At 35.3% G+C, this 27,870-nt stretch overlaps 1 protein-coding gene across 6 annotated transcripts in view; it reads left to right on the top strand.

Moving 5' to 3' along the window:
• The window catches only part of Evi5 (ecotropic viral integration site 5), a 237,974-nt gene that overhangs the window by 78,174 nt on the left and 131,930 nt on the right, over positions 1 to 27,870 (top strand). For all 6 annotated transcript variants that reach the window (XM_089104326.1, XM_089104325.1, XM_089104323.1 and 3 more), the window contains 3 exons: positions 4,308 to 4,432; positions 16,029 to 16,157; positions 22,169 to 22,339. In XM_089104326.1, coding sequence (XP_088960452.1) covers positions 4,308 to 4,432; positions 16,029 to 16,157; positions 22,169 to 22,339 — 425 coding nt within the window. The remainder of the gene's footprint in view (positions 1 to 4,307; positions 4,433 to 16,028; positions 16,158 to 22,168; positions 22,340 to 27,870) is intronic.

Below are 27,870 nucleotides of genomic sequence, written 5' to 3'. Positions count from 1 at the left end.
CTAGAGAACTGTTTTACTATTTATCGGAAGAACCAAAAATTCTTTTGTATCCACCAATCTGGTTTTATGTCCAATCAAGACCATATTGTTAGCTCTAGTTCTTTGCCATTACGTGAGGTTCTTGTCCTTCCGAATAGTTTCACTTCGGATCATTTCCCAGTTCAGTGTATTATCAGTAGGCCTACCTCGTTTTCCGCTGTGAATAATTCGTCGATATTCACCCAAAAGTGGCATGAGGTTCCGGTTTGGCGTAAAATTGATAAAGAAAAGTTTCAAGATTCTCGTGATCTTGTTCTGTCAAAAATTCGCGTACCGTTTGACCTACTTATGAAATTCACTCATCGTGATAAGAGATGCGCGGTTACGTCTTAATATTTATGACACCGAACTGACCCATGCTCTTCTGTTTGCTGAATCTCAGGGAGTATAAAACTCTCGTGCCAGACAAAAAACTGAAAAAAAGAGATGGTCTTCTAACCCTTTGTTACAATTAGCATGCGACCGAGCTACCTTCTGGTACGGGATATGGAAAAAATGTGCTAGACCACACTCAGGAGTAGTTAAAGAGATTAGAGTTGCATCTAAGCGTAGGTTTGGGAAGGAACTTGCTCGTCACCGTGTGCAGTTGAAATTTGAGATTTCTGCAAAAGTAATTAAAAATTCTAATCTGTTATGGAAAATGTTTGATAAGAAGGAGGCAGCGGGTTCTGAGTCAGATATCCCATCTTTACCATGGATAAACTATTACCTTGATGAGTTTTCCGCCTCAAAACAGGATGCTTAACATTTCTGTTCAAGAAAAGGTTTCATCCCTACTCTCATGAATTCCAGATACAGATTTCCTAGTTACTCAATAACAGGTTGCGTCCGTGGTCCGACGGTTGAAAAAGAAGAAGTCGGCTGGCATTGGCCGTGTATCCATCGTTCACCTTAGCCATTAGAGCTCGACTTTCATGGGACAACTAACTCTTCTCTTTTAAGTGATCGTTACCACTTGAATCGCGTCATCGGCATTAAGTACGGGGTCACTTAGGCCAGTCCTAAAGAATGGAAAAAGTACTTCAGAATGTGCTTTGTTCAGACCGATCAAAGCAGCACCAACGCTTTGCAAAGTCTTCGAACTTTTGGTCATTGATGAAATCCAGGAAAAATGCTGGACTCCCCCTTCCCAGTTTGGGTACCAGAAGGGTTTTGGTTGCGGCCACGCCATTTCTGCTTTGGCTTCAGTCTTGATTGACGCTGATGAATCAAAGGAGTCCATTGTTATAGGTCTACATGACGTCTGCCTTGCCTACGACTCACTTCTCAATGACGAACTCATTCTGTATATGGGAAAGAGAGGTGTACAGAAGGACATCCTACTACCTATTAAAAATATGCACGACCACCTACAAGATGATCTCCGACTTCCTGGCCATGGTCGAACCCTCACTGAGTATACGCTAGACATGATGCTCTCCTGCCGAGATATTCCTATTGCCCCAGTAAAAACGAGGCATCGGCAAGGACCAGTCATATTTCCTTGTTCCTTAAATAATTGTATTATTGAACCATAATCTACAATCGAGACAATATGCATAGGTCGTAGCATGGACGTTACAATGATAGCCTACGCCGATGACATTTTGAGCCCCAGCCGTACAGTAGCAGTTAGAGAGACCACTTTCTCCACACTACAATCAAATTACAGTCGCATTGGCTTTGAATTTAACCTGCAGAAGTCAGATATTCTTCTGTTCAACTGGCACCAAGAAGAGGTCTCGTGTCTAAGGCTGGGAGAACTTTCTGTAGCCCTTGTCTCAAAAATTATTTACCTTGGTATACCAATTGGAAAGGATCTAAAAACTACCCGCTCCCTTCTTATTGATCATCTCCATAAACGCCTGGCTTTTGCTTACAGTAGAGTAGTTTAATCTAAAACCCGTTTCAACCATTTAATTCTGGCTCGACTTTATAATATTGTATCGTTTCCGCATGTCCAGTACCTAAACCCGTTTTGGACGACTATTCTTGAACCAGAGAAGAGAAAACTCAGATTTACGTTTTTTAAGTATGCGTAGTTCTTGTTGCGGCTTCCGCCGTGGACAAGACATTTACACCTTGTTAAAAATTTTAAAAGTGCGGACCCGACGGCAGCTATAATTGAACAAATTAAACGGTACAACAAGAAAGTTTCTTCACACCCTTGGTACCGTTTGCTAAGGCAGTAAATCGCTGTCCGTTTAATTTTATTTGCACATCTCTTGTCATATTTAGTCTTTTTACCGTCTCTTGTCATCTTTAGACTAGTTGATTGAGTCCGTTGATTTTGAATTGAAGTTATCAAGTATTTTACTGTAGGTTAGGTTAGTTTAATTGAAATTATCAATCATATTGCTTTTATTTCGTCAGTACTTGGGAGTTTAAAAATTAAAAATTCTTACGTACCTGCAGTGTAGCGTATAATTGAGTTTTTGTTTCTCGTCTTTGTAATTTGTTCGATTATGTGTAATGTATATATTTATGTGTATATATATACATAATTGTGTATATATATACACGATTATGTGTATATATATATTTATATTTATAGAACCGGGAGCCCTGAAGCTTCGCTGCCAGGCCCGCGGTAGGCTTCTATATATGGATTCTCATTGTCGCTTGTCTTCTAACCGCAGACAATTCGCTGTCTTTTCATACTGCAGGCTTTTCGAAGATATTTGATTATTAAAGCGAGTCCGATTTCTAACAACTGTGTCTACGAAGGTTTCAAACTTTTCTTTTCTATTTTAAGGTTTTTGGATTGTTTTAATCCCTTGTTAAAATATAGAAAATTATTTTTGCAATTACCAGCCGTCGGGCCTCGGCACTCGGTACGAGGCAGGTTTTTATGCATGGATTCTCATTGTCGCTTGTCCTATAATCGCAGATAGTTTGCTGTCTTTATATACTGCAGTCTTTTCAAAGATATTTGATTATTAAATCATGTCTGATTTCTAACAACGATATCTGCTAGCGTCCTGAATGACTTTTTTCAAGAAGTTGTAGCAAGTTCACTGCTCAGTAAAATCTTGAGAAAGGCTGGGAGGGGATTGTTGGAGGAGCAGGGGTCTAATAGTTTCACTTTATGTTTGGTTTACCGAATGTGAGGTCATTGATTGACGAGGAATCGGTAATTTAAAGTTGCTTATCTCCTGAACGGTAACGTTTCTGTTGCTCAGTTTATTATACAATTGTTATTATAAATCCCTACGTTACAAACTACCATGCCTTTGGTTGTGGGTTTATAAGAGTTTTGTTTTTCTTGTGTGCTTGAGTAAAGAATCTTGAGTCTTAGAGTATTCAAAAAATCATGGTTTATATATTAGAAATAATTTTAATAAATTATTAAATTGCTAGCCGAAAATGATGCCGAACCAGATGCTTTAAAAAAAGAAAAAAAATCCTTGCATATGTGTTTTGTGAAGAAGAAAATTATTTTGCCAATTTCCTCCAAACCTCTTCCCTCTCTTCACCGAAAAAGGTTTTTTATGGGACTTTCTGGTCGGTTTCCCAGTCATGAGACAAAACGGGGTACACTTTCCAAACTACGCATAGATTTCGATACCTTTTAAGGAAACCTACCAAGTAAATGTTACCTGTTTAACGTGGAATATTCACTTTGCTTCAGGCTGAAGCCTTAAAAAAAAGAAAAAAATAATGTAAAAAAAGGGTGTAAAGTTTTGTGAGTATCCGAAATCCTACTAGCTTTAATCGTAAAACTTCTACGGAAAAATAGATACTCGCTTTGGCGGCTCGTTGCACAACACCAGTTCATTGTTTCCAATTTAACGATTGGCTTGGTGTTGCATATAATTACCAATTATATAAAGTACAGTAAATGTAAAAATAAGTTTAATCATATATTAAAACATTGACCAGTTTAGGAGACCGTTGATGGTACCTGCGCGTTTCTGGTTTTCTATGTGCTATTAATTATGAACAGCGAACATTCAAGTGTAATGAATCATCTTTCAATTTTATATGCTTTTTATGACCAATATGAATATGATTTTTTGTATATAATTTTCATCCAAATTCGGGTGTGCTTGCCACCTTTTTCTAAATTCATGTAACTTTTGGATGTCAGTAACTTCCAAACTGAATAAGTTATTCCTGCTTGAAATTATAATAATAATTAGTTCTTTTTTATGTTTGTGTTTATTTGAACACATGTCTTTTAGAGTTTTGGTTACTTTTGACGAGTGTTGCTCTTCACTTGCTGTCAATGGCCATAAAAACTTTGGTTAGTTTTTGGACTTACTAATGGATTGTCTGTTTCTTTTCAGTCAATAGTTCCAGTCATGATCGAAGCCAAGCCCCCGAAGATGTAGAGGAAGATCAATGGACATTATGGGGACATCTAGTGAGGGACTGGGAAGAAAACTTGAAGAAACGTCAATGCTATTTAAAGGTGATCTTTAGGGACTTTTTTTGAAGATTAAAATATCTTTTTTTGAAGATAACCCAAGATCACTTAGAAATACGCTCTAACTTTTGTCTGATACCATGTGTTGCTGAGGGGTGCATGGGTGCCAGGTGGCAGGTGATCATCCAGTCGGTTTTTATCCTAAAAAAAAATTACAAGAAGGTAGGCTAATTAAAAAAAAAAAAAAATAACTTTTTGCAGGTACGCCGTTTGAAAGTGATTAATTTAGGAAAGTTTTTTGAAAAACGATTTTCAAAGGAAAGTAAAGAGCAGTATTTAAATGCGAAACGTGAAAAAATTAACTCACAAGCCTAATTTAAAACGAAAATAAATTAACCTAAGGCAAACTGAGACTAAAAAGAATAACCAAGTCAAACTTGAAATCTAGTGGAAATTGGTTAGAGCCGAAAATCTGGGAACGTCTTTTTGTGCTCGGTTAATTGAAAATATTCTCTTCGCCAAAAATGTTCTCTTTTGGTCTGGGGTGATCGAAAATACATCAAGTCCGGTAACTCGTTTTGTTTTGTGCTGGTTGAAAAAACAAATTTTTTGCTCCGTTCACGTATCTACCTTCTTTGGGCTGAAATACTGCCTGAGACCATGTTCCGTCACCAAGACAAGTGTTTTGGATGACAGATAAACTAATTTGTTTAGACTTAACTTCTTTTGGTCACCACTTAGCCTTGGAAGCCCAGGAACCCCAAATCGAAAATCTATGCATTGTTCTTGTTCAAACAAGCTGCAACGTGTCCACTTTTTTAGTTAAACCCACTCTGTGGAAAACGGCCAATTTACATAATTTAGAGCTGTTATCCCTAGGGTTGCTTTTTTCAACTGAAAGTAAGGAGCAACATTAAAACTTAAAACGAACAGAAATTATTACGTATATGAGGGGAGTTGCTCTTCGTCAACACCTCGCTCTTTACGCTAAGTTTTTTTTTTTAGTACTTTTTTTTAAAAAAAGCTTCTTATTGTTCCAGTTAATCGAACATAGTGTTTCAGGAGTTGTTCTTAAAGAACTGGGACAGAATTCAAACTTTAGCGTAAAGAGCGAGGTGTTGAGAAAGAACAACTCCCCTCATATACGTAATTATTTCTGTTCGTTTTAAGTTATAATTTTGCTCCTTACTTTCAGTTGAAAAAACTTTTTTTTTTATTTAATTTATGATCGTTTTTTTAAATAATGCTAGGAAATCTGGCTACACCTCCACGGAAAAATTCCTTCTCTTCACGGATTTATTCTCTAGCAATTCAATCCTGGTGAAAACTTACCCCGGACAATTACCCTTAACATCTCCACGCGTAAAATTTAGTCGGCTAAGAAAAAGCAGGACATGAGACGAATTTCGTATAGGAATTCTGGCTAATTCTCCCAGTGTAAAATTTTCCATGAAAAATTCACTCCCTGAAAACTTCCCTCCCCATAGAAAATTATCCCCGTGGAAAATCCCACCAGCAGAAAGTTCGCCCCCCTCCACCCGCAAGATGCATGCATGCTTCCCAATATCAAATACTATGCGTAAACCAAAGGCAAATTTTTTTAACTTAAACACCTTTCCGCAGGGGCTGTTGGGGGTCATGATATCTCCAAAGGTATATTATTCGGTCCATCAACTATGCTGAACAAAATGGCTATCTCAAAATTTTGATTGGACGATTTTGAGAAAAGGGGCGTGAGAGGGGGCCTAGTTGCCCTCCAAGTTTTCAGTCACTTTAAAAGGGCACTATAACTTTTAATTACCATTCGAATGATCCCTCTCCTGATATTCTAGGCAAATTTTTATAACTTAAAGACCTTTTTCCTGGGCTGTGGGGGGGGGGGGTCATTTTATACCCAAAGGCATAGTTATTGGGTCTTTTAACTATGATGGACAAAATGACTATCTAAAAATATGGATCGGATTATTTTGGAAAAAGGGGTTTAAGTAGCTGCCCTCCAATTTTTTGGTCGCTTTAAAAGGGGACTAGAACTTTTAGTTTCCGTTCAAATGAGCCATCTCCCGATACCCTAGGATCACTTGGTCGATACGATAACCCCTGCGGAAAAAAACAAACAAACAAATAAAAACGCATCCGTGATCTTTCTTCTGGCAAAAATACAAAATTCCACGTTTTTGGAGATAGGAGCTTGAAACCTCTACAGTAGGTTTCTCTCATACGCTGAATCTGATGTTGTGATTTTCATTAAGATTCTATTACTTTATAAGGACCATAACTTTCAATTTTCCATCAAAATAACCACATGCTTAGTTTCTACGGCCACTACTTCTATACATGGGAGATAAATCGCTAGGAGACACAACCTGGGAGACTACAAAACAATACATGGAGACACATTGCCCTTTACTGATGTTCATATTGTTTTTAATATGAATATCAGCCATAAATGGACTAGCTACGAGCAGCTCTAAAATTTGCTACTTCGGGCATCGTTGGTTCTCAATCATCCACTTCATTGAACCAGATAATAACTGAACATCAATCATTGTAATACATGGCCATAGGATGAAAATTGTGTCTTGCAAAATTGCTGAATGCTTCTAAATTCAAAATTATTCTATACAACCGATTATCTAAAGTAGTTTTGATGGTCGTATTATGTTATAGGCTACTCGGGCACATGTTCATAATTCCATTTCGAGGGGGTCGGGGGGGGGGGGGATAGTAGCGTCAGTTAACAAGATCTGAGTGGTGGGGTAAATTTATTTGTCAAAATCTAGAGTGGGGATTGAAGTTTTTTCTAATTGTTATAATGAAAGTACGGTACCAAAAAAATAAGGTATTTTTCAATGAAAATACCCCCCAAAAAGTGTTTTTTTTTCTGAAATTTAGGGAGGGACAAAAACATAGGGGAACACAGGCCCTCCTGCCCCCTCCCAATTAGCGCCACTGGGATTGGTTATATACTGAAAGTACTGTGAATTATTACGAAAAATTAGACAGTTTACTGTGAAAAATTGTCATAAACTCAAGATTCTCAGGGGATATGGGGCTGGATGCCTCACGCATGCTTGAATGAGGCTAATAAAGGCTGTAGCTGAGGAACTCTAATGTCCTTCTACGTCTTCACGATTAGAACTATCAAACAGTTCGTGGTAACGAACTGTAAGTAAGGAATGACCGGCTCAATAGTAACCAAAACTCTAAAAAACGGAATTTCGATACCAATAGATATATCTATAGAATTGACCTTTTATGCTGATTTCAAATATTTAAATTCCATTAAGTTTAATCTTACCCATCAAAGGTTACGAGTCTGAGGAAATTTTCCTGATTTTCGAAAAAAGGTAGAAATACCCCCTAAAAGTCAAGTGATGTTAATGAAACTCACACCATAAGATTCAGTGTATCAGAGAACCCTAGCGTATAGGTTTCAAGCTCCTATTTACAAAAATGTGGAATTTTGTATTTTTTTTGCTAGAAGAAAGATTACGGATGCGTGTTTATTTGTTTGTTTGTTTGTTGTGTTTTTTCCCAGGGATGATCGGGCAGCTAGGCCCCTTCCCAAGCCCCTTTATCCAAAATTATCCGATCCATATTTTGAGATAGCCATCTTGTTCATCATAGTTAAAAGACCCAATAACTATGCCTTTTGGTATAACATGATCCCCTCCCCCCACAGCCCAGGATAAGGGTCTTTAAGTTATAAAAAGTTGCCCATTGTTTACGCATAGTATTTGTTAGTGGGATGCATGCATACATTTTCGGCGACGGGGGGGGGGGGATTTTCTGCTGGGGGTTTTTCCACGGGGGAATTTTCAATGGGGAGGGAAGTTAAATAAAACAAAACAAGTTTTTTCAACTGAAAGTAAGGAGCAAGCTTAAAACTTAAAACGAACAAAAATTATCACGTTTATTAAGGGGATTGCCCCCCTCCTCAACACCTCGCTCTTTACGCTAAAGTTTGAATTTTGTCCCAATTCTTTAAGAATGACTCCGGAAACACAAGGGCCGTATGATTAGAACAATAAGACGCCTTTTTAAAAGTAATACAAAACTTTAGCGTGCAGATTAAGGTGTTGAGGAGGGGGCAAACCACTTCATATACGTAATAATTTTTGTGCGTTTTAAGTTTTAATCTTGTTCCTTACTTTCAGCTGAAAAAACTTGCTTTTTTTATTTAATATAATCTAGTATCGGGGACTACATACTATATTCTGCATCTATGTTATGCGGCTTTTAGGATTTTTTTTAAGGATTTTTAGAACTATTAGGATTTTTTTGATAAGTAAAATAAACTTTAACTTTTACATTACTGAATTAGCCAGGGGTTCAGAAACCTTGTTTGAAAATTGAAGTCGTGTATTTAAAATATCTACTTTTGATGCCAGTTCGTTTTATGCAATCCAGTACAACTATTTTTGTAGTCCATTGATCGAACAGTTCGTGGTAACGAACTGTAAGGAGCGACCCGGCTCAATGGTAACCGAAATTCTAAAAAACGGAATTTTGATATCAATAGATACATCAAAAGAATCAAATTTTAATGCTGATGTCAAATATATAAGTTTCGTCAAGTTTAGTCTTACCTATCAAAAGTTACGCGCCTAAGAAAAGTTGGCTGATTTTAGAAAAAAAGGGAAAAGACCCCCTAAAAGTTATAGAACCTTAATGAAAATCACACCATCACTTTCAGCGTATAAGAGAACCCTAGTATAGGGGTTTGAAGCACCTATCTACAAAAATGTGGAATTTTGCTTTTTTTGCCAGAAGAAAGATCACGGATGCGTGTTTATTTGTTTTTTGTTTTTTTTTTCAGGGATGATTGTATCGACCCAGCGGTCGTAGAATATCGTGGGAGGGCTCATTGGAACGTAAATTAGAAGTTGTAGTGACCTTTTTAAGTGACCAAAAAAAATGGAGGGTAACTCTCACGCTCATTTTTTCCCCAAAGTCACCCGATCAAAATATTTTGAGATAGCCATTTTGTTCATCATAATCGAATATATGATAAATGTGTCTTTTGGAATGACTTAATCCCCCGAAGTCCCCGGGGGGAGGTCTGAAAGTTATGAACTTTACCCCATGTAAACATATGGTATTGGTTATTGGGAAGTATACAGACGGTTTCAGGGAATTTTTTCTGGTAGGTTGGGGGTGGGGGGGTCGGGGGCTATATGGGAGGATCTTTCCATGAAGGAAGTTTTCATTGGGAAAGGGACATTGCTATGAAGGGGCGCCGGATTTCCCATCATTATTAAAGAAAAAGATCAGAAATTAAATAAACAAAAACAAGTTTTTCAACTGAAAGTCAGGAGCATCATTAAAACTTAAAACGAACAGAAAATTTTACGTATATGATTGGGTTCACCCCCTAGTCAATACCTCGCTCTTTAAGTCAAAGATTTTTTAGTTCTTTCATAAGAGCTATTTATTCTAATTAACGGCCTTTGAGATTAAGGGGTCATTTTTAAATAATTGGGACAAAATTCGAACTTTTGCTTAAAGATCAAGGTATTGACTAGGGGGGATCCCCCTAATATACGTATTAAAAATCTATGAATATAGAAGTTCGTTACGTAAGTTAATTCGTAAGTTACGTATATTTATTACTAATAAAAACGTTCTTAAATAAAATTAAACAAGTTTCAAGAAAGCCATTTAACCAAATAAAAGTAAAATTAATATGCACATTTTTTTTTAATTATTCGTGTACGGTGAGCCAAAATCAAAACTTGCGTTAATTCAAAAACGTTCAAAAATTAAATAAAAAAACAAGTTTTTTTAACTGAAAGTAAGGAACGACGTTAAAATTTAAAACGAACAGAAAGTATCCCGTGTATGAAAGGGGCTGTCCCCCCCCCCCTCAACGCTTCGCTCTTTACGCTAAAGTTAGACTTTCTCACAACTCTATTTTTTTTAAACAATAAAAAACTTTAGCGTAAAGACCGAGGCGTTGAGGAGGGGACAGCCCCTTTCATATACGGAATAATTTCTGTTCGTTTTAAGTTTTAACGTCGTTCCTTACTTTCAGTTAAAAGAAACTTCTTTTTTTTACTTCGTGTTAAGGGGCAACAATTTTAGCCAAAGCTCTCCAAGACAAGGACTAATACGTTTATATATAAGTACATCATGATCAGTCCTGTAATATCCAAGATTAGTGTAATGGCAGCAGTATCGCAGGCAGTGTAATAGCGCTGCCTAAGTAAAGAGCGACACGGCTTAAACTTATTATTTATTTTACCCCCCCCCCCCCTAAGACCACATCGTATGAAATGTGTTATCTTAGAAACATCGGAGGGGGTTCATTCAATTGGAAATTAATTGTTCTAGTGCCATTTTCAAGAGTCAAAAGTGGTTGGAGGACAACCAGCTCACCTCCCATTCGCATTATTGCTGCATGTTCCCTCCTCAACCTCCAAGGACATCAAATCAAAACTTTGAGATTCCCATTTTATCCAAAATAGTCTAATAACTATAATTTGGGGGATGTTATTACCCCTACAACCCCTGGAGCAAGGGCTGTAAGTTAAGCCTGCTGTGCATTGCTTACGCATGGTACTATTATTGGGAAAAGGGGCCATATTTGACCCTGGGTGTTCAGAAATGCTAAGGGTAATAAGATGAAACTTTCAGGGAATTTGAAGAGTGCTAAAATGAATCAAACGATACATGGATATGACCCCTACAACCCCTGGAGCAAGGGCTGTAAGTTAAGCCTGCTGTGCATTGCTTACACATGGTACTATTATTGGGAAAAGGGGCCATATTTGACCCTGGGTGTTCAAAAATGCTAAGGGTAATAAGGTGAAACTTTCAGGGAATTTGAAGAGTGCTAAAATGAATCAAACGACACTATAAACATACTGGTTGTCAATAGGGCGTATCGGCAGTATTTCAGCAATGACCAAGGGTGTTCAGTTAAAGCTTTCAGGGCATGTTGGGAGGGATGTTGAACTAAATCAATAGACAATATGTGCTTCCAGGTTGTCAGAAGGGTGTATCTGCAATGTCTCAGAAATGGCTAAGGATATTAGCTGGAAGTTCTCAGGATTTGTTGATCTAAATCAAAAACAGTATGTGCATCCATGTTTTCAAAAGGCGTTTCTGATATAGGCTTATCTTGGAAACGGCTAAAGATGTTAGATTTAAACTTTCAGGGAATGTTTAGGGAAAATGAACTAAATCAAGAAGCGACCTTGATATTAAGCGTAAACCTTAATGGCTCTTTAAGGGGCAGGTCAAACTTAATCAAAAGGCACTATGTGCATCCCACTTTTCAATAGGGCGTATCTGAAATACATAAGGAACAGCTAAGGCTTTTAAGTTTAAGCTTTCAGAATATGCTTAGGGGGACTTTGAACTCAATCAAAAGACACTGTTTGTATCCAGATTGTCAAACAGGCGTATCTGGAAAATCTCAGGCACCGCTAAGAGTATTAAGTTGAAACTTTCAGGGAATGCTGAAGGGGTTTGGAAAGACCATATATGCATCTTGGTTATCAAACTGCAGGTACGGACAGAGTCATAAATTAACAGCTTAAGGGACTCAGCTGAAACTTGAGGGAATATTAAATGGGGGGATCAATTATATTTTGAGTTTTGACCTGAGGGGACCAATTGGAGCTTATCAAAGACAGTAATTGTTTGAAGGAAAATTTTGTTGCATTGATTCTTTGATCAAAATATTTATTTATTTTTATGTTGCTGTGTTAACAATTTTAAGCTATGAAGACGCACATTGAAGTTTCAGAAGCAAGGAATCTTCAACCGGAACGGAATCTGATTGTATTAATTCTTGTCGTCCTATTTTTATGTTTTAAACAACGAATCAAAACCCCCTTAAGTAAACGGTTTCAAATGTATTTATTTCAACAGAACAAGAATTTGACACAAAATATAGCCCAATAAGATTATTATAATAAAACGGTCGATCAATATTTGTCTGTAATCCAGGCTGTAATATGACAGTATTCAGGATAGCTTCAGGCCTGTAATGTTGCACGTGCACAAGGAGGACTCTGCCCCCCCCCCCGAAATCTCACGATGTTTTTATTTTCTCATAATTTTCTGATACCTCCCTTAAATACTTTCTTTTATAATGATAATATATCATGAGAATTCCAAAAATGAATATTGTATGTTAAACAGTCAGTCTGCTTTTACTAGGTCTTGTCAAGAATCTTTGTTATAATTGTTGGTTATAGTTATTGTTTATATCTATTTAATTATGTTTTTATATCTAAGGGTATCAATCAATCATGTTTCTAATGACTAAATCTATATCCAAAATTAGCATACCTATAAAAAGCCACGCTGTTCATTCTATTTAAAAAGGAAGCACCCGTTGAAAAATATAAGGAACTGGGTGAGGTAAGTAAGAAAATTATGAACACTACCCCCCCCCTAAAAAGAAATAATCAATTTATATGAGACTCATGGTTTAAGACACGCAGGTCCGGGTTCCAAAATTAGTGTTTCTGGCGTCATATTTTAGACCCGTGAAGTAAAACAGCGAGACTCGTGTTTGGCACCACCCCCCTCCCCAATTGCTTATAATAATTGTTGGTTGTATCTGGGTTATAATAGTTATTTTCTCTCTTTGTTTGTTCATGATGACAAAGTGAAACACCCTGCTCTGAATAAAAACTATTCTCAGTGAAGCATGAGGAATGTCGAGGGAGATATTGTAATAAATCAAAAGACACTATGTGTATCCAGGCTATCAAAATGGTCTATCTGTAGCATCTCAGGGAGATGCTTCAAGGGAGCCTGAAACTTTGGAAGCTGAAAGTTTGGAGGAATATTGGATGGGGGGATTAATTCGATTTTAAACTTTTACTTGGAAAAATCAAGGAGAGCTAATCAAGGAGAAAATATGTTTGATGAAAACATGTGGTTGCATTCATTCCTAGTACGAAATATTTTTTTTATGTAAATATTCTTGATTCTTGAAATACTTTTGATTCTTGGTGTCCTATTTTTATTTTTGTTTTATACAACCTAACCAGTACTCTTTAATAAATAAGCTCAAAATAATTAAAACAAACAAGTAGTTAAAATAAATAACAACTCAATAATTTTTTTATGATGAAATTGTCGATCAATATTTTGACTTTATTCAAGGCTATAAAACAATGAGGGTCAGGATGGTTTCAGCCCCATAGAAAGCCAACAGTATGGGATATTTTCAATCCATTTATTTAAACAGGACTCCCCCTCCCGAAACATCTGAAGTTCTATAGTAAAAATCTCATTAACACTTGTTAAAAAATTATGTCCAAATTATAAATAACAAACTAAAATACCAATTCTTAAGTAGTAAAACCGATAAAAAAACTTTACGAATTTTCCTTTTATTTATCAATAAAAAAAAGAAATGTCAATTACAAACGAAGTTTTTTTTTTTACCTTTTTCCGAATAAGAAATTTTCGGAGAAAATTAAAGAGCTGCATAAAACCAAAGATGAGCAGAAATAAAGTCAAAGAATAATTCAGAATTAGAGCGAAGATACATCACGATCAATGGATAAATGAGTCTGAAGCGCGAACGGAATTTTATAGTTAATAACAAAGTAAAACTTAAAACGAACAGAAATTCATCACACAGATGAGTAGGGCTAAATGTCCTAAAGGCCAGAGCGTCATTTGGACTTTGCAAAAAAAAAAAAAAAAAGATACGTTTTAATCTTTTTCTTTTATAATATTAGTTGGACCAAAATTGATGAGACTTTAAGGAATGAATTTCATTGTATATTAAAAAGTCAGTGTACTTATGTTTCTTATTTAAGTAATATTGGCTATTATGGTAATTTTGTCTCATTTATTTATACCCTCGATAATAAAACATACCGCTTGAAATAAAGTTGCTTTTCATTAATTTATCAAGTTATGTTTTTGATTAAGTTACTAATGAAGTTAAAAGCTCATTATTCATTAGTGGACTCCAGACAGCTCCTTATGTACTACAAAATCATAAACGTTGCCTTTTAATGAAATTAATTGAATTTGTCTTCCAACAAAACAACTCTAAAACTTATTATTTGCTACACCTTAAATTATTTTGTCATTAGTGTTAATCTTTTTTTAAATAATCCATTTGGCTCCGTGACCATTTGTTCTTTGGCGTATTTAATGCTTGGCATACATCCTACTCATTATCTTACTTTATTGTTGATGTCATTTTGTAACCTTGATAGTATTCAAGCTCTGAATTATTATTTCAGAAGCTCTGATTATTCAAGCTATTTTCGCTAACTTTAGGGTGCGTTTTCTTTTTTTTATGAAAAGTAGAAATTCTGTTCCGTTTAGCACATATTCAGGGATTTTTTTCTGGTGGTGGGGGTAGGGGGTAGGTGTACAACCTTGGAAACTGTGAAAAGCGGCGGGTACTTGTCGGTTATTGGAAACACCCAAAAAGTGAAGTTAGGTTAATACCTAATGAAAAATAACAAAATGTGATGATAAAATAATACTTTAGAAACAAAATTATATAAACCTAACCCAACATAACGTAACCTAACCCCACCCCCACCCCTAATGTGCAAATATATAGCCCAAATTATGCAAGTCCAATGTATTCTGTTTAAGTCCAATGCATTGTATCATCCATCACTTATTTTTGTAGCTATGAAACCGATTTTCTGAGATTTAAACTAAGCGTAATTCTGGAATGTGTTTCCGATAACCGACAAGTACGAAATGGCAAATTATGTCGAAAATTCAATAAAAAATTGGAGAAGTCCTCTAATCTTCTGTAAGGGGAAGAGCTAGGGCCCAAAAACCTCTATTCCCACGTGCCTTACTTGACACAGTGTTGTCTTTGTTATTTCTATGGGTTGATTTGTTCAGGTTTAGATGATATACTGAATCATTTTTCAAAGATCTTGGCTAAAAATGTTTGGGCAGAGCTACAAGACACTGCCTTTGGAATGTTTTTTCGAAGCGAAAATTTAAGTTCTTACATCTTTATAGGATAAACACCGAGAGAACGTTCTTTTTAATATCTTGATTGGACCACTCTTGCTTTCTAATTAAATTAGAAAGCAAGGTCTCTATTTAGCGGAAGTCCTTGCCGAAATCTACACATTTGTCCGATCATATTTACTGGTTTAAAATTGATGAACTGAGAGAAACTTTTTGCTTTTTTTTCTCTATTTCATTTCCTTTTTTCCTTTTTCTTTTTTCTTCACTTCAATCTTTGTTTTTATATTTTGGTTAACGGGAACCACTGACCCTATTTAGATTTTGCATCTTGGAACTTCGCCCGAGTGTTGGTTTGTGAGTGTTTTTCAACCTAATTTTGAAAATGAACACCAGATGAATATCGGTAAGCCATGGTAGTCAAATGTTTAAATGTAGAATTACGAAGTTGTTTGTCGAAATTAAGCCAACAGGCGCATATTTTTGTAGCCAACTCAAAAGGCTTTGATCAACTTCTATGAAATCATTTATTTTTGGAGCTTTGGTTTTCTGGATTGAGAAGGACCAATTTTATTTTGGAAAATTTCAAAAAAATTCCCGAAAATTTGGGGATAGTGGAAGCTCTGTTATGACGCCCTTTTGTAAATAATGTCCTTATTTTTGGTGTTTCAAGAAAATAATTGCTATTATCGTTTCATGTATCATTTAATTTCCGTAGGATATGGCAAGGAAAGGCATTCCTCATCTTTTACGTGGCGCCGTCTGGCCCCTTTTATGCCGAAGCCATGATTCCCCCGCCAAAAAACGCTACTCCGAATTGATAAGAGCAACTTCAGCATGTGAAAAGGTAAGATATTATATAAGTTTTTGATTTTGTTCCCAATGTTTCGAAATTAATTCCCACATTTTTATAAGCTTAACGTCTTAAACAATTATTCAGAAATATAAAGTTTTTCTTTAGCTTCAACTCAAATATTTTGCCAAAAAGGTGTGGAAGAACCGCTTCCTTTTTGTATTATCTCCTCACCCTGCACTCAAATTTCTTGGAATGCACTGAACACTCCTTAGTCACAGCTAAGTAAATCACTGATGTTAACTTTAACAAGAAAAGAGTTGTTTTTTTTTAGTTTTAATTTGATTTATGACTTATTATGTTATATGCCGTTTTCTGACTGTAAATTTTTACCTTTAATGTATGACAAGACCTAATTTGTTATGACATTATTTTAGCTACTTTAATATTTTTTATTTGTTGATTTTTTTTTATTTCTTTATATTTTTTATCTGTTTATATTTCTTAATGTTTTGGTGTCCCAGGTTATAATTTCATTGATTTGCTTGTGATCGTTGTTGGTTACTTTATGTTCTTTTTTTTTGACACGAACTTTAATTCGGCGATTTATCGGTTGTTAAAAGTTTAAAAATAAATCCTTATTCTGTTCTATTCTAAGAAAATACTGTTAAATTTGAAATCGCAGCATGATTAGAAACGCATTACGTTTGTTTGCCAGATGCTTATCTTCTTCATCTTCGATTTAAGTTATACTCTTATTTGGAAGATTTACACGTCATGTTCATTACCTGCCACAGGACGAAGCTTTTTTCCGTCTCACCTTGCATCTGAAATTCGGACGTGGGAACCAGCGTTGCCACCGCTTTGAAATAAATTGTATCAGTTTTCCGATTAAAATTGTACCGCAAGAAAGTAATTGGTACCATCGGAAAAGCAAGTTAAAAATTTGCCCTAACAATAAGAAAACTTTCAATGAACTAAAACTTGGAACAGATATTTGAGTCAAAAGGAGCAAGTAAAACCTAAATGTACCGAGAAATCTGATTGTACCAACAATTTCAAATGTACTGCATTGTGCCAGGACCTATAAATTGTTCCAAAAATGCTACAATTTTACCGCGGTGCCAACGCTGGTGGGAATTTGTATTCCATGTTCTATTTATAAAAGTGAAACTGGCTACTATTACATAATTGCATACAATAATGCTCCGTTCCAGTAAGGATCTACTTTGGTGTTTTAAGAATAACAGTGAAGAATGGATATACCTTAGGATCGTGGGGTGTGCATCCCAAATTTTCAATCTCAAAGGTGGTGTTCTGAAGCCCAATCCGCTTTTATTGTTCTAATTAATTCAGAAAAACTGCTACTCTCTGGATATAACCGGGGAGGGGGGGGGGACGTCATCTCGGCTTGCTAAAACAACCGGTATTGACAATTGAGGAGATCGTCAGTAGATTCTCTATCTGCACCATATAGGGAGAGGTTCCTCTTGCAATAGAGCATGTGAATGCTCTCGTGATTCAGTAATCCTTTTGTTCAAGGATAATTGTGGAAACGCGTTGAAAGGTTCTCCCTAAACTGTCCGTAGTCTGTCATCTGTATCAGTGCTTTCATTACATCAAGCTCATGCAGATTGGAAACTGTCAGTCAATATTTATATGGGCAAAAGGAAGCTGTCTGCAGGCTTCAGTTCCAATCATTTCAAAAATGCCTTCGATTTTCTAAGTTGTGCCTGAAGCTGTTGCCATACGCTCACTTACCATACGCAGGTCGCCATACGCATACGCAGGTTGCCATACGCATACGCAGGCTACCATACGCAGGTATCGTAGCTAATAGCTGTAGTAGTCTCAAGTAATCGAACACTTTACCTCTGTGACCAGAATGAGCAAGTTAAGATCAATCTTGGTTACGATGGCTTTTAGCCTTTGCCATGTTGATGATTGGAAAGTACATTGATGAACTGGATTTATTCTTTTCTACGGAAATCCGTAGGTTTTACCGATAAAACTAAAGAATTAGGCTCGAAATAATAGATTTTGAGACCATACTGGCTGTGGATGACGTACGAAAAGCACCCATCTAGAACGAAAAAAAATGAAGAAGCCGAAAAGACAAAAAAAAGTCAACGAGGGTATTTTTCAGCCAGTGAATAGCGAAAACAGATCATATATTTTTCAGCTAAGACCTCTGCTAAGCCGTCCTCAGTGCCAAATAAAAGCCAACTACATTTTCTAGTGTTATGGCTAAGTTCTCAGGTAGCCTACCTTTCTTTCTGGTTGCGCTGATGTTTCTTTCCCGTTGTATGCCGAGGACTTGTTTTTGATTAGTAATTCCAAGATTGGTCTTTCCCAAATGTTTGGTACTGTTTCTACTATTTTTTCTGATGCTTGACTTTTACATATATACATATATATATATATATATATATATATATATATATATATATATATATATATATATATATATATATATATATATATATATATATATATATATATATATATATATATATATATATATATATATATATATATATATATATATATATATGTATATATATATATATATATATATATATATATATATATATATATATATACGTATATATATATATATATATATATATATATATATATATATATATATATATATATATATATATATATATATATATATATATATATATATATATATATATATATATATATATATATATATATATATATATAAATAGTTTTAAAGAATGAGTATATTTTAAATAAAACAGTGGAAAAAAACATCAAACTTTAAATAATAAAAATCCGAAATACGTAAGTATAATTTTTATTACTGAAGATGGCTTAGCAGAGGTCTTTGCTGAAATATCTGCTGTGTTTTAGTTACTCACAGGATGAAAACTTTCCATTTGTTGTTTTTTTTCGTAGATTCAAAATACTTTTGTCATAAGGGGAGTTTGAGGTGGGTGACTTTATTTGTAAATTAATACAATCTGATTTAAATTGGGAAAAGCACAAGAAGAATCAAATGTGTAATTAGGAAAAAGATTGTTTATTAAGAAACAATTTCAAAATTCCTGCTTAATTTAAAGTTACAACCTAATTTTGAGGAGGCAAATTTAAAGTGTAAAATATAGAAGTTGAGCAGATGAACAATTATAAATTAAAGACAAAACGTCGTTTAAAGATGGAAGGTAGTTTTGTTTTATTGCTTACCATACCTATTTTATATATATTTAGTTTTTTCATATGTCATTAAGTTTGTGCTCATTATTTTTATTACTGGATATCTATATTTTTTTTTGTCTTTTATGACGAGTTTGTTGATTTATTAAATTATTTTCTCTGTAATATTGATTTTAAGGTTATGTGAGTGTTATAATTCCAGCCACTTAGTCTTAATACATGTTATGTATTCTCACATGTGGCTACTTATTATAATTACTTTAAGTTTTATTTGTAATAAATTAATATTATCCAATTGTTTATCATTCTCATCATAACATCTTTTGTGAAATTTTGATTTTTCGTGGTCTTTGGGTATTTGCAGCTTGACGAGTTGATTCAAGGAAACAAATTGTTATTGCTCAATTAGTTTTCTCTTTAATAGTATCGTTTTAGTGTCTTTTCCGGTGATGAGCTAATACTTATTTAAGGTTTTTGTCAATTTCCCAATAAAAAAATTGGCACCTTTTCTGTTGAAAACCGGTGCTTAGAGTTGCCAAAGGTAAATATGCTATAAGACCACATTGGCTAAGCATGATGTAAGAAAAAAAAAAGTAGAACAAAGAGACAAGGAAAAGTTTCTGCCAGTGAAAACCAGAAAGTATTAAAATAACGAAAAATAAAGAGAAAATGAAGAAGGAGAAAAAAATACAATAGATTAAGGTGCTCATAAAAATAAAAGAACCCACCCAAAAAAGTAAAATAATAAAAGTCACCTAATCTAGTCACACCAACTTTAAAACGGTGACATCTTTGTAGGGGGTTTGATTAGCTTTCTCTTTTAAATTTTATTTTTGTCATGAACTTGTTATTCTATTTTAATATTTTTTGCGAATTCATTATTTTCTCTTTTGTTTTGTCATTCTGTTTTATTTTTTTGGTTTTCCCCGACTGAATTTTTTCCTGTACTGAATTTCACAATAAAAAAAAATGGCACCTTTTCTGTTGAAAACCAGTGCTTAGAGTTGCCAAAGGTAATTATACTATAAGACCACAGTGGCTAAGCATGATGTAAGAAAAAAAAAGTAGAACAAAGAGACGAGGAAAATTTTCTGCCAGTGAAAACCAGATAGTGTTAAAAATAACGAAAAATAAAGAGAAATGAAGAAGGAGAAAAAAAATACAACAGATTAAGAAACTCATAAAAATAAAAGGACCCACCCAAAAAAGTAAAAAAAAAGTCACCTAATCTAGCAACACCAACTTTAAAACGGTGACATCTTTGTTGGTGGTTTGATTAGCTTGCTCGTTTAAATTTTATTTTTGTTATGAACGTCTTATTCTATTTTTTTCCTGCGAATTCATTATTTTCTCTTTTGTTTTGTCATTCTTTTAAATTTTTTTTTTGGTTTTCCCCGACTGAATTTTTTTCTATACTGAATTTCACAAAAAAAATTGGCACCTTTTCTGTTGAAAACCTTTTCTAAACTGACACCTTTTCTGTAAGAAAAAAAAAGTAAAACAAAGAGATGAGGAAAATTATCTACCAGTGAAAACCAGAAAGTATTAAAAATAACGAAAAATAAAGAGAAAATGAAGAAGGAGAAAAAAATACAATAGATTAAGATACTCATAAAAATAAAAGGACCCACCCAAAAAAGTGAAATAAAAATAAATTTTATTTTTGTTGTGAACGTGTTATTCTATTTAATATTTTTTTTCGAATTCATTATTTTCTCTTTTGGTTTGTCATTCTCTTATATTTTTTTGGTTTTCCCTGACTGAATTTTTGGGGCTGAATAACCTTCCTAGCTTTGTTATCTGTTATGAGCTTCCTTCTAATTACTGTATTATATTCTTAGGCATGAATGGATAATGAGTCGAAAGTAATTGCCTTGAGATTGCTTTCACAGAACTTCGACTCTTGTTGGTAGAAAGGTATTGCCTAGTGTAGAAACCCCATAATGATAAAGACGGGCCCAGGAAAGAATAATGCCTTCATTTAACTAGAGGTCCCAGGGACTTCTTGGTGTCCGGTTCTAACATGGGTAAAATGCATTATGTAGACATGAAATGCTGTATTAGTCCCTGACCTAAACTGATGGGCCTGACCATCACAATAAATTATTGACGTTATTTTTGAGGGATTTCTGGCTCTTTTTAAAATACCTGCGATTTTTTTCTTCATAATAACATTTCACTGTTAAGAGTAATGAAAATAATAATTACCATTCCTGAATCGGCTGCAAGTGCCAATTCTTTCTCATTTTTTCTAGATAGTTTTTTAGAAGCACGTTTTTAAACTTTTGGTTGCTATGTTTTTAGCCCCTTTAAAGCCTCAAAATGTAATTTCCCCAAGAAGGGATTGTTGAATTTGAAAAGAACATTAAAAAAGGCATCAAGTAATGTATTCAATTTCATCTTGGCAAAATTATGTGAAAATGTAAATATTAACAGTTCTCAATGGCAGCATCGGAAGGACAATACATTTCCAATCATGCTTTTATCCTTCTCTTAATCATAATTCGGATCTTTTAATCCTAATCTAAGATCATAATGTTAATCTCTTAATCTCAATCATCCGTATTGATCCTTCCTTTGAGAACAGCTTAGTAACTGTTTTTTTGACAATTATCTCAGAAGTTTGAAAATGCCAGATACAACCCTTAGACATGACGACAGTGACATGCAAGGATTTTTAGTTTTTAGGGGGGAAGGGTACTGTCCCCTTTGCTGAAAAATAAAATATATGCATAGTAGGTCGAGTCTTCCAACAGCAGTAAAATCTTTTAATTTGTAACTAACCAGTTGTTTTTAGGTTTTTATGAATAAACACTAATTCAAATTTTTGGACGGTGCGTATAACCTATCACCTGTTCTGCATATTTTGTTATTTCTAGGTGATAAGGCGTGATATTGCACGAACTTACCCGGAGCATGATTTCTTCAAAGAAAAAGATGGCGTTGGTCAAGAAAGCCTTTTTAATGTTATGAAAGCCTATAGCCTATATGATCGAGAGGTTGGATATTGCCAGGGATCAGCTTTTATTGTTGGCCTTCTACTTATGCAGGTTTGGCTTGCTTTCTAGTATACGATGTGCTATATTTGTGCGTGTAGTGATGATTGAACTAGTGTTGGGCGATAATTCGAATAAACGATATATCGATATTTTTACGTTTGATTTGTTATAATCGATATATCGATTTCGATCAGTTTTTAGCTCAGATTAACTCTTGGTTTTGCCAAAGTTCAATAAAAAAAATTGTAATTAAAGAGTATTTTGACCAATGTTTTCTAAACTAATATAAAATACAAAAAAACTGTGATTACATGAATCGATATCATAAAAACTCAGATTTGGAATTATTGGGCTCGGGATATAGAAAAACAAAATGCTGGCTATTATTGGTTATGCAAAATCAGTAACATGTCAATATTTTCCCCTGAGAATTGGTTCTGCTTTTCAGTGATTAAATAAAAAAAATAGGTTTTTTCAAGGTAAAGCAAGGAGCAACATTAAAACTTAAGAGAACAGAAACTATTCCGTATATGAGGGGATAACCCCTCCTCAATGCTTCGCTATTCATGCCAAAGTGTTTTGTATTTGAAAAAAGTTCTTGCTCTAAATAAATGGCTCTTGTTTTTCGGGAGTTGTTCTTAAAGAACTGGGATAGAAGTCAAACGTTAGTGTAAAAAGTGAGGTATTGAGGAACTGAGGATCCCCCTTGATATATGGGAAAATTTCTGCCCGTTCTAAGTTTTAATGATACTCGTTACTCTTAGTTAAAAAAAATTGTTTTTTTTTTTTTTTTTTAAATTTCTGATCGGTTTTCAAATAATACCGGAAAAATATACCTCTTCCCTATATGGAAAATCCGATCCCCACGAAAATTACTCTTTGGAAAGTTCCCCCCGCTTAAGATCCTCCTTTTGCCAGGCAATTCCATCCCTGCTGAAAATTCCCGCCAAAAATTTCTTGTGGACAATACCACCTGGAAAATCCTTTTTAGTCTATTTTCATTTGAAAAAAAACATGTTTTTTTTTATTTCTAGTCGTTTTTCAAATCATGCGGGAAATCCTCCATCTGTGGAAATTTTTTCCTAGAAACGTTCCCCTCCCAAAGTCCAATGAAGTTTTTCCCGTGGAAAATTCCCCCATGAAGAATTTCTCCCGCGGAAAAATCCCCCGAATAATTTCAACCCATTTGAAAATTTTCCCCGGGCAATATCTCTGAGATATCTCCGCAGGTAAAATTGAATTGGCAAAAAGAAAGTAAGTCAAATAAAAAGAATAATTCTGATAAATTCCCTAGTTTAAAGTTTCCCTTTAAAAGTTCCGATCCGGAGACTTCCCTCCCCACAGAAAATACTCTCTTTGGAAAATCTCCCCCACAAAAAAGTCCCCCCCCCACCGAAAAATGGGTGATCTTCCCAATATCAAATACAATTCTTGAAGAATTGGTGCAAAAAGTCAAAATTTAGCGTAAAGAAAGAGCTTTTGAGAACAGGGCATCCTCCCTCATATACGTTATAATTTCTTTTCGTTTTAAGTTTTAATTTTGCTCTTTACTTTAAATCGAAACATATTTTCTTATTTAATTTCTGATCGTTTTTCAAATAATGCTGGTGAATCTGCCTCTTGCCTCCATAGGAAATCCCGCCCCCACGAAAATTCCTCCTTGGAGAGTTCCTCCCGCGTAAGATCCTCCTTTCCCCAGGAAATTTCACTCCGCTGAAAATTACCCTAAAAAAATTTCTTGCGGACAATTCCGTTTGAAAAAGTCTTTTTAGCCTACTTTCATTTGAAAAAGACTTGTTTTTTTTTTTCATTTCTAATCGTTTTTCAAACCATGCCGGAAATCCCCCCTCTGTGGAAGTTTCTTCCTGTAAATTCTCCCTCTCATTGTCCCAGTAGAAAGTTTCTCTTGTGGAAAATTTTCTCGTCCCAATGAAAAGTTTCTCCCGCGGAAAATTTCCCAATGGAGAACTTCTGCCACGGAAAAATTCCCCCAAAATTTCAACCCCTTTAAAAATTTTCCCGGGGCAATCTCTCCTGAATATATCCACACATAAAATTGAATTGGCAAATAGAAGTAAGTCAAATAAAAGGAATAAAGCATAAGAATTCTGGTGAAATCCCCCGTATAAAGTTTCTCTTTGAAAGTTCATCCCCTGAACCCTCCCCACGAAAACTTCTCCCCGAAAACGTCTGTTTTCCCCATAATAAATACTATATGTAAGAACAAGGCAATTTTCATAACTTACAATCTTTTCCCACGGACTATGAAGGGTCATGTCTTACCCAGAGGCATAGTCATTAGACTTTTCAATTATAGTGCTCAAAATGGCTGTCTCAAAATTTTGATCGGATGACTCGGGGAAAAAAGGAACGTGGGAGGCAGGAGAGGGGGTCTAGTTGCCTCAAATCTTTTGATCACAAAATGGGGAAGTAGAATTTTAATTTCCGTTCGAATAATTTTGGCAGATGGAAGCTAGAAACCATTATAATAGGATTCTCTGATGTGCTGAATCTCATTGTGCAAATTTTGTTAAGATTTGTTGACTTTTAGTTTCCACCCTTTCTCGAAATCTTGCAAGCTTTCTCAGGCTCCTAGCTTTTGATGGATACATTAAAGTTGATAAATTTTATATATCTGGAGTCATTTGATGTATCTATGTTATCAAAATTCCGTGTTTTAGAGTTTCAGTTGCCATTGGGCCGAGTCACTCCTTACTTACAGTTCAGTACCACGAACTGTTTGATTAACTGATCAGGCTTTGAATCCACTCTCAGAAGGTTCACTGGTGGCGGGCATGGACATTAATTTATGACTACTTCACATAGGTATTTCTGTGGCCCATATTACGAGACTTCACCGGTGGTGGGCATGGACATTAATTTTATGACTACTTCACATAGGTATTTCTGTGGCCCATATTACGAGACTTTACTGGTGGCGGACATAGACATTAATTTTACTACTACTTCACATAGGTATATCTGTGGCCCATATTACGAGACTTCACTGGTGGCGGGCATGGACATAATTTTATGACTACTTCACATTGTTATTGCTGTGGCCCATATTACGAGACTTCACTGGTGGAGGACATAGACATTAATTTTATGACTACTTCATATAGGTATTTCTGGGACCCATATTACGAGACTTCAACGACTTGATTAGGTCAGTTTCTCTTGTAACCAAAAACTCTACTGAAAATCTGGAGAGGTATGACAAATACGGCTGCTGGTGAAGCCTGCCTTGCATTGACTACTGAAACTTCGTCATGTGATCCCCACAAACTGGCTTGATTCTGTAGTGGCTGTATCACAGGAAGTGTCATAGTACTTGCATCTGTTGATACATATTTCAGCAAGGCCGAATCCATATGGGGAATACACAATGTCTTGAAACGTGGATCGAAGTATGGCAATTGTGACGAGTGTGATCTGAACAAGCCTAGAAGGCATTTATCTAGCCAAGCCTTTCGGAGGTCCTCAGCAACATTTGAGAGAAGTGTCCCCCTCACTAAACGTAGCTTGGGTTTGAAGAACAGGCTATGCCAATGGCTAGAGCTATGTATGCTGTGTATCAGCATTTATGAGTCAATAGATTGAAGAAATTGTTCTTTTTCTTCTCGACCATTCGTGAAGCAATTTTTAATGTTGGATCTTTTCTACTGGACGTTCAATGGTAGACACCAAAAAAGCCGAAAATATTCAAAAATACCCAAATATCGTTTTTGATATCAATATTTACGTTTCGATATCGATATTTGGTCCGACATATCGATATGTATATATCAACACTAGATTGAACACAAAGAGGCACATTCTTTTGATCCGCAAGAGGCTCATCCACGTGTAGATTAGCCGCTTGAAACCCTAACACCAGATATAGGTATGAACAATGTAATATCCTATTAAGCCAAGTAGCCTAAGATGGTGCTGGTTAATAGAGGCCTGTTCATATTATGAAAGCCTGCACCCTATATGATCGAGAGGCTGGATATTGCCTGGGATCACCTTTTATTGTTGGACTTTCACTCCTGACTTGTTTTGTAGTACATGACATCAATTTTATTGCTAAACATGTAACGCAGGGTTATGGCTGTAAAAAAAAAAAACTATTAATATTTCAAAAACATAAACAAATTACAAAAAAAAACGTAGCCTAGAAAACCTACATTTTTTGGCTGAGGAATCCTCCCAGGCGCCTATTAGTAGTGCCACTAGTGCAGCGTTACCTAGTAGAATGGGAAACATTCAATTCAAGCTTCGATTTAATTAAAGAAAAATGATTTCAATTAAAGTTTGACAGAAACTGAATCAGAAATGACTTAGCTGCGAGTGAACTTTTTATCCATGGTTGCTTCGAAAGAAAACTCATTATAGATTTATTCCTCATTCAAGATTAATCTGCATTATAATTCCCTTTGCGATTATAATTCCCTTTGTTAAATAATCTTATTTGATTACCTGAGAAACACACTAGCACCTACAGATTTATGTGAAATCTGTACCTGTATATGGAATGGGAATAGAGGAGAAGGGGGACGGGAGTGGCTTGAATGAGCCTCCCTCTGAGCGAGAAAATGTTTCTAAAATACGTATTTACTTCCAAATTTCCGCCCCCTCCCCCGCAGGAAAAACTTTTCGTCCAACCTGCGTTTAATAATAAACAACGCCAAAATTAAAGTAATTTTGGTCTTCATGATTACTGTGAGAGTTGCCATCGACAAAAAGTTTATACTATATTTTTTTGCATAATTAGTCCATGTTTTCCCTAAACAATAGTTAAGGAATACATCAAAAATATGTAGCACTTTCCGTACCAGTCCGTAACTTTCAAAAAAGAGGTGTCTTTATTTAATAGAAACTTGAACTTTTAAGCAGAAAAAGATCTCATTGAAGATTTTTGATAATATCACAGTTTTCTTTCTTTTTTTTACTTGATACTACAATGATAACTGGCAATTGTGTTAGTGTATGGAACATTACTACTAGCAACTCACTTCAGCATCAAGCCGCCTTTGGCCAACACAGCTCTAGCCATCTTAACTTTTCTCTGATTATGTTCCTTGAAAGTAGGACAGGACCACATTATTCTTACGGCTTGCTGTTTGAAACACGACCTGTCAGACGGGTACTAAAAAGAACTCGTAGAGAATTCTTGTGGAAAATATGTATTAAATTCTCCTCCGTCATTCCAAGCGCCCCATTTCAGAACCATACTTGACCACTGCTATTACTGTAGTTTCTACTATTGTAATCTTGGTTTGCAGACTCATCTCCCAATTCTTCCAGACTTTTTTCGATTGTAAAAAAAAATACCCTGGGCCTCGGCTTATTCTGCTTCTAACGGGTCTATGGGGTTTAACCCCCCTCCCCATCCCCCTTGGATAATGTCCCACGCGGGGAATGCACCCGTGGAAGATATCCTACTGAAAAATCCCACCGGAAAGTATCGCCCCAAAAAATGCCCCTTGTGGAAAATTCCCCCACACGCAAAATTGAGCAACCAAAGAGAGAGTAAAAATAGGTACCTCAAAATGTCGATCAGATATCCTAAGGGGTAACAAAAGGACCAGATATCA

This window comes from Artemia sp. Qi Xiang Cuo, chromosome 18 (assembly GCF_049724085.1).
Source record: "Artemia sp. Qi Xiang Cuo chromosome 18, ASM4972408v1, whole genome shotgun sequence".
Taxonomy (NCBI): domain Eukaryota; kingdom Metazoa; phylum Arthropoda; class Branchiopoda; order Anostraca; family Artemiidae; genus Artemia; species Artemia sp. Qi Xiang Cuo.
The sequence above is the reverse complement of the archived record's forward strand: the minus strand, read 5'-3'. Positions and strand labels throughout refer to the sequence as shown.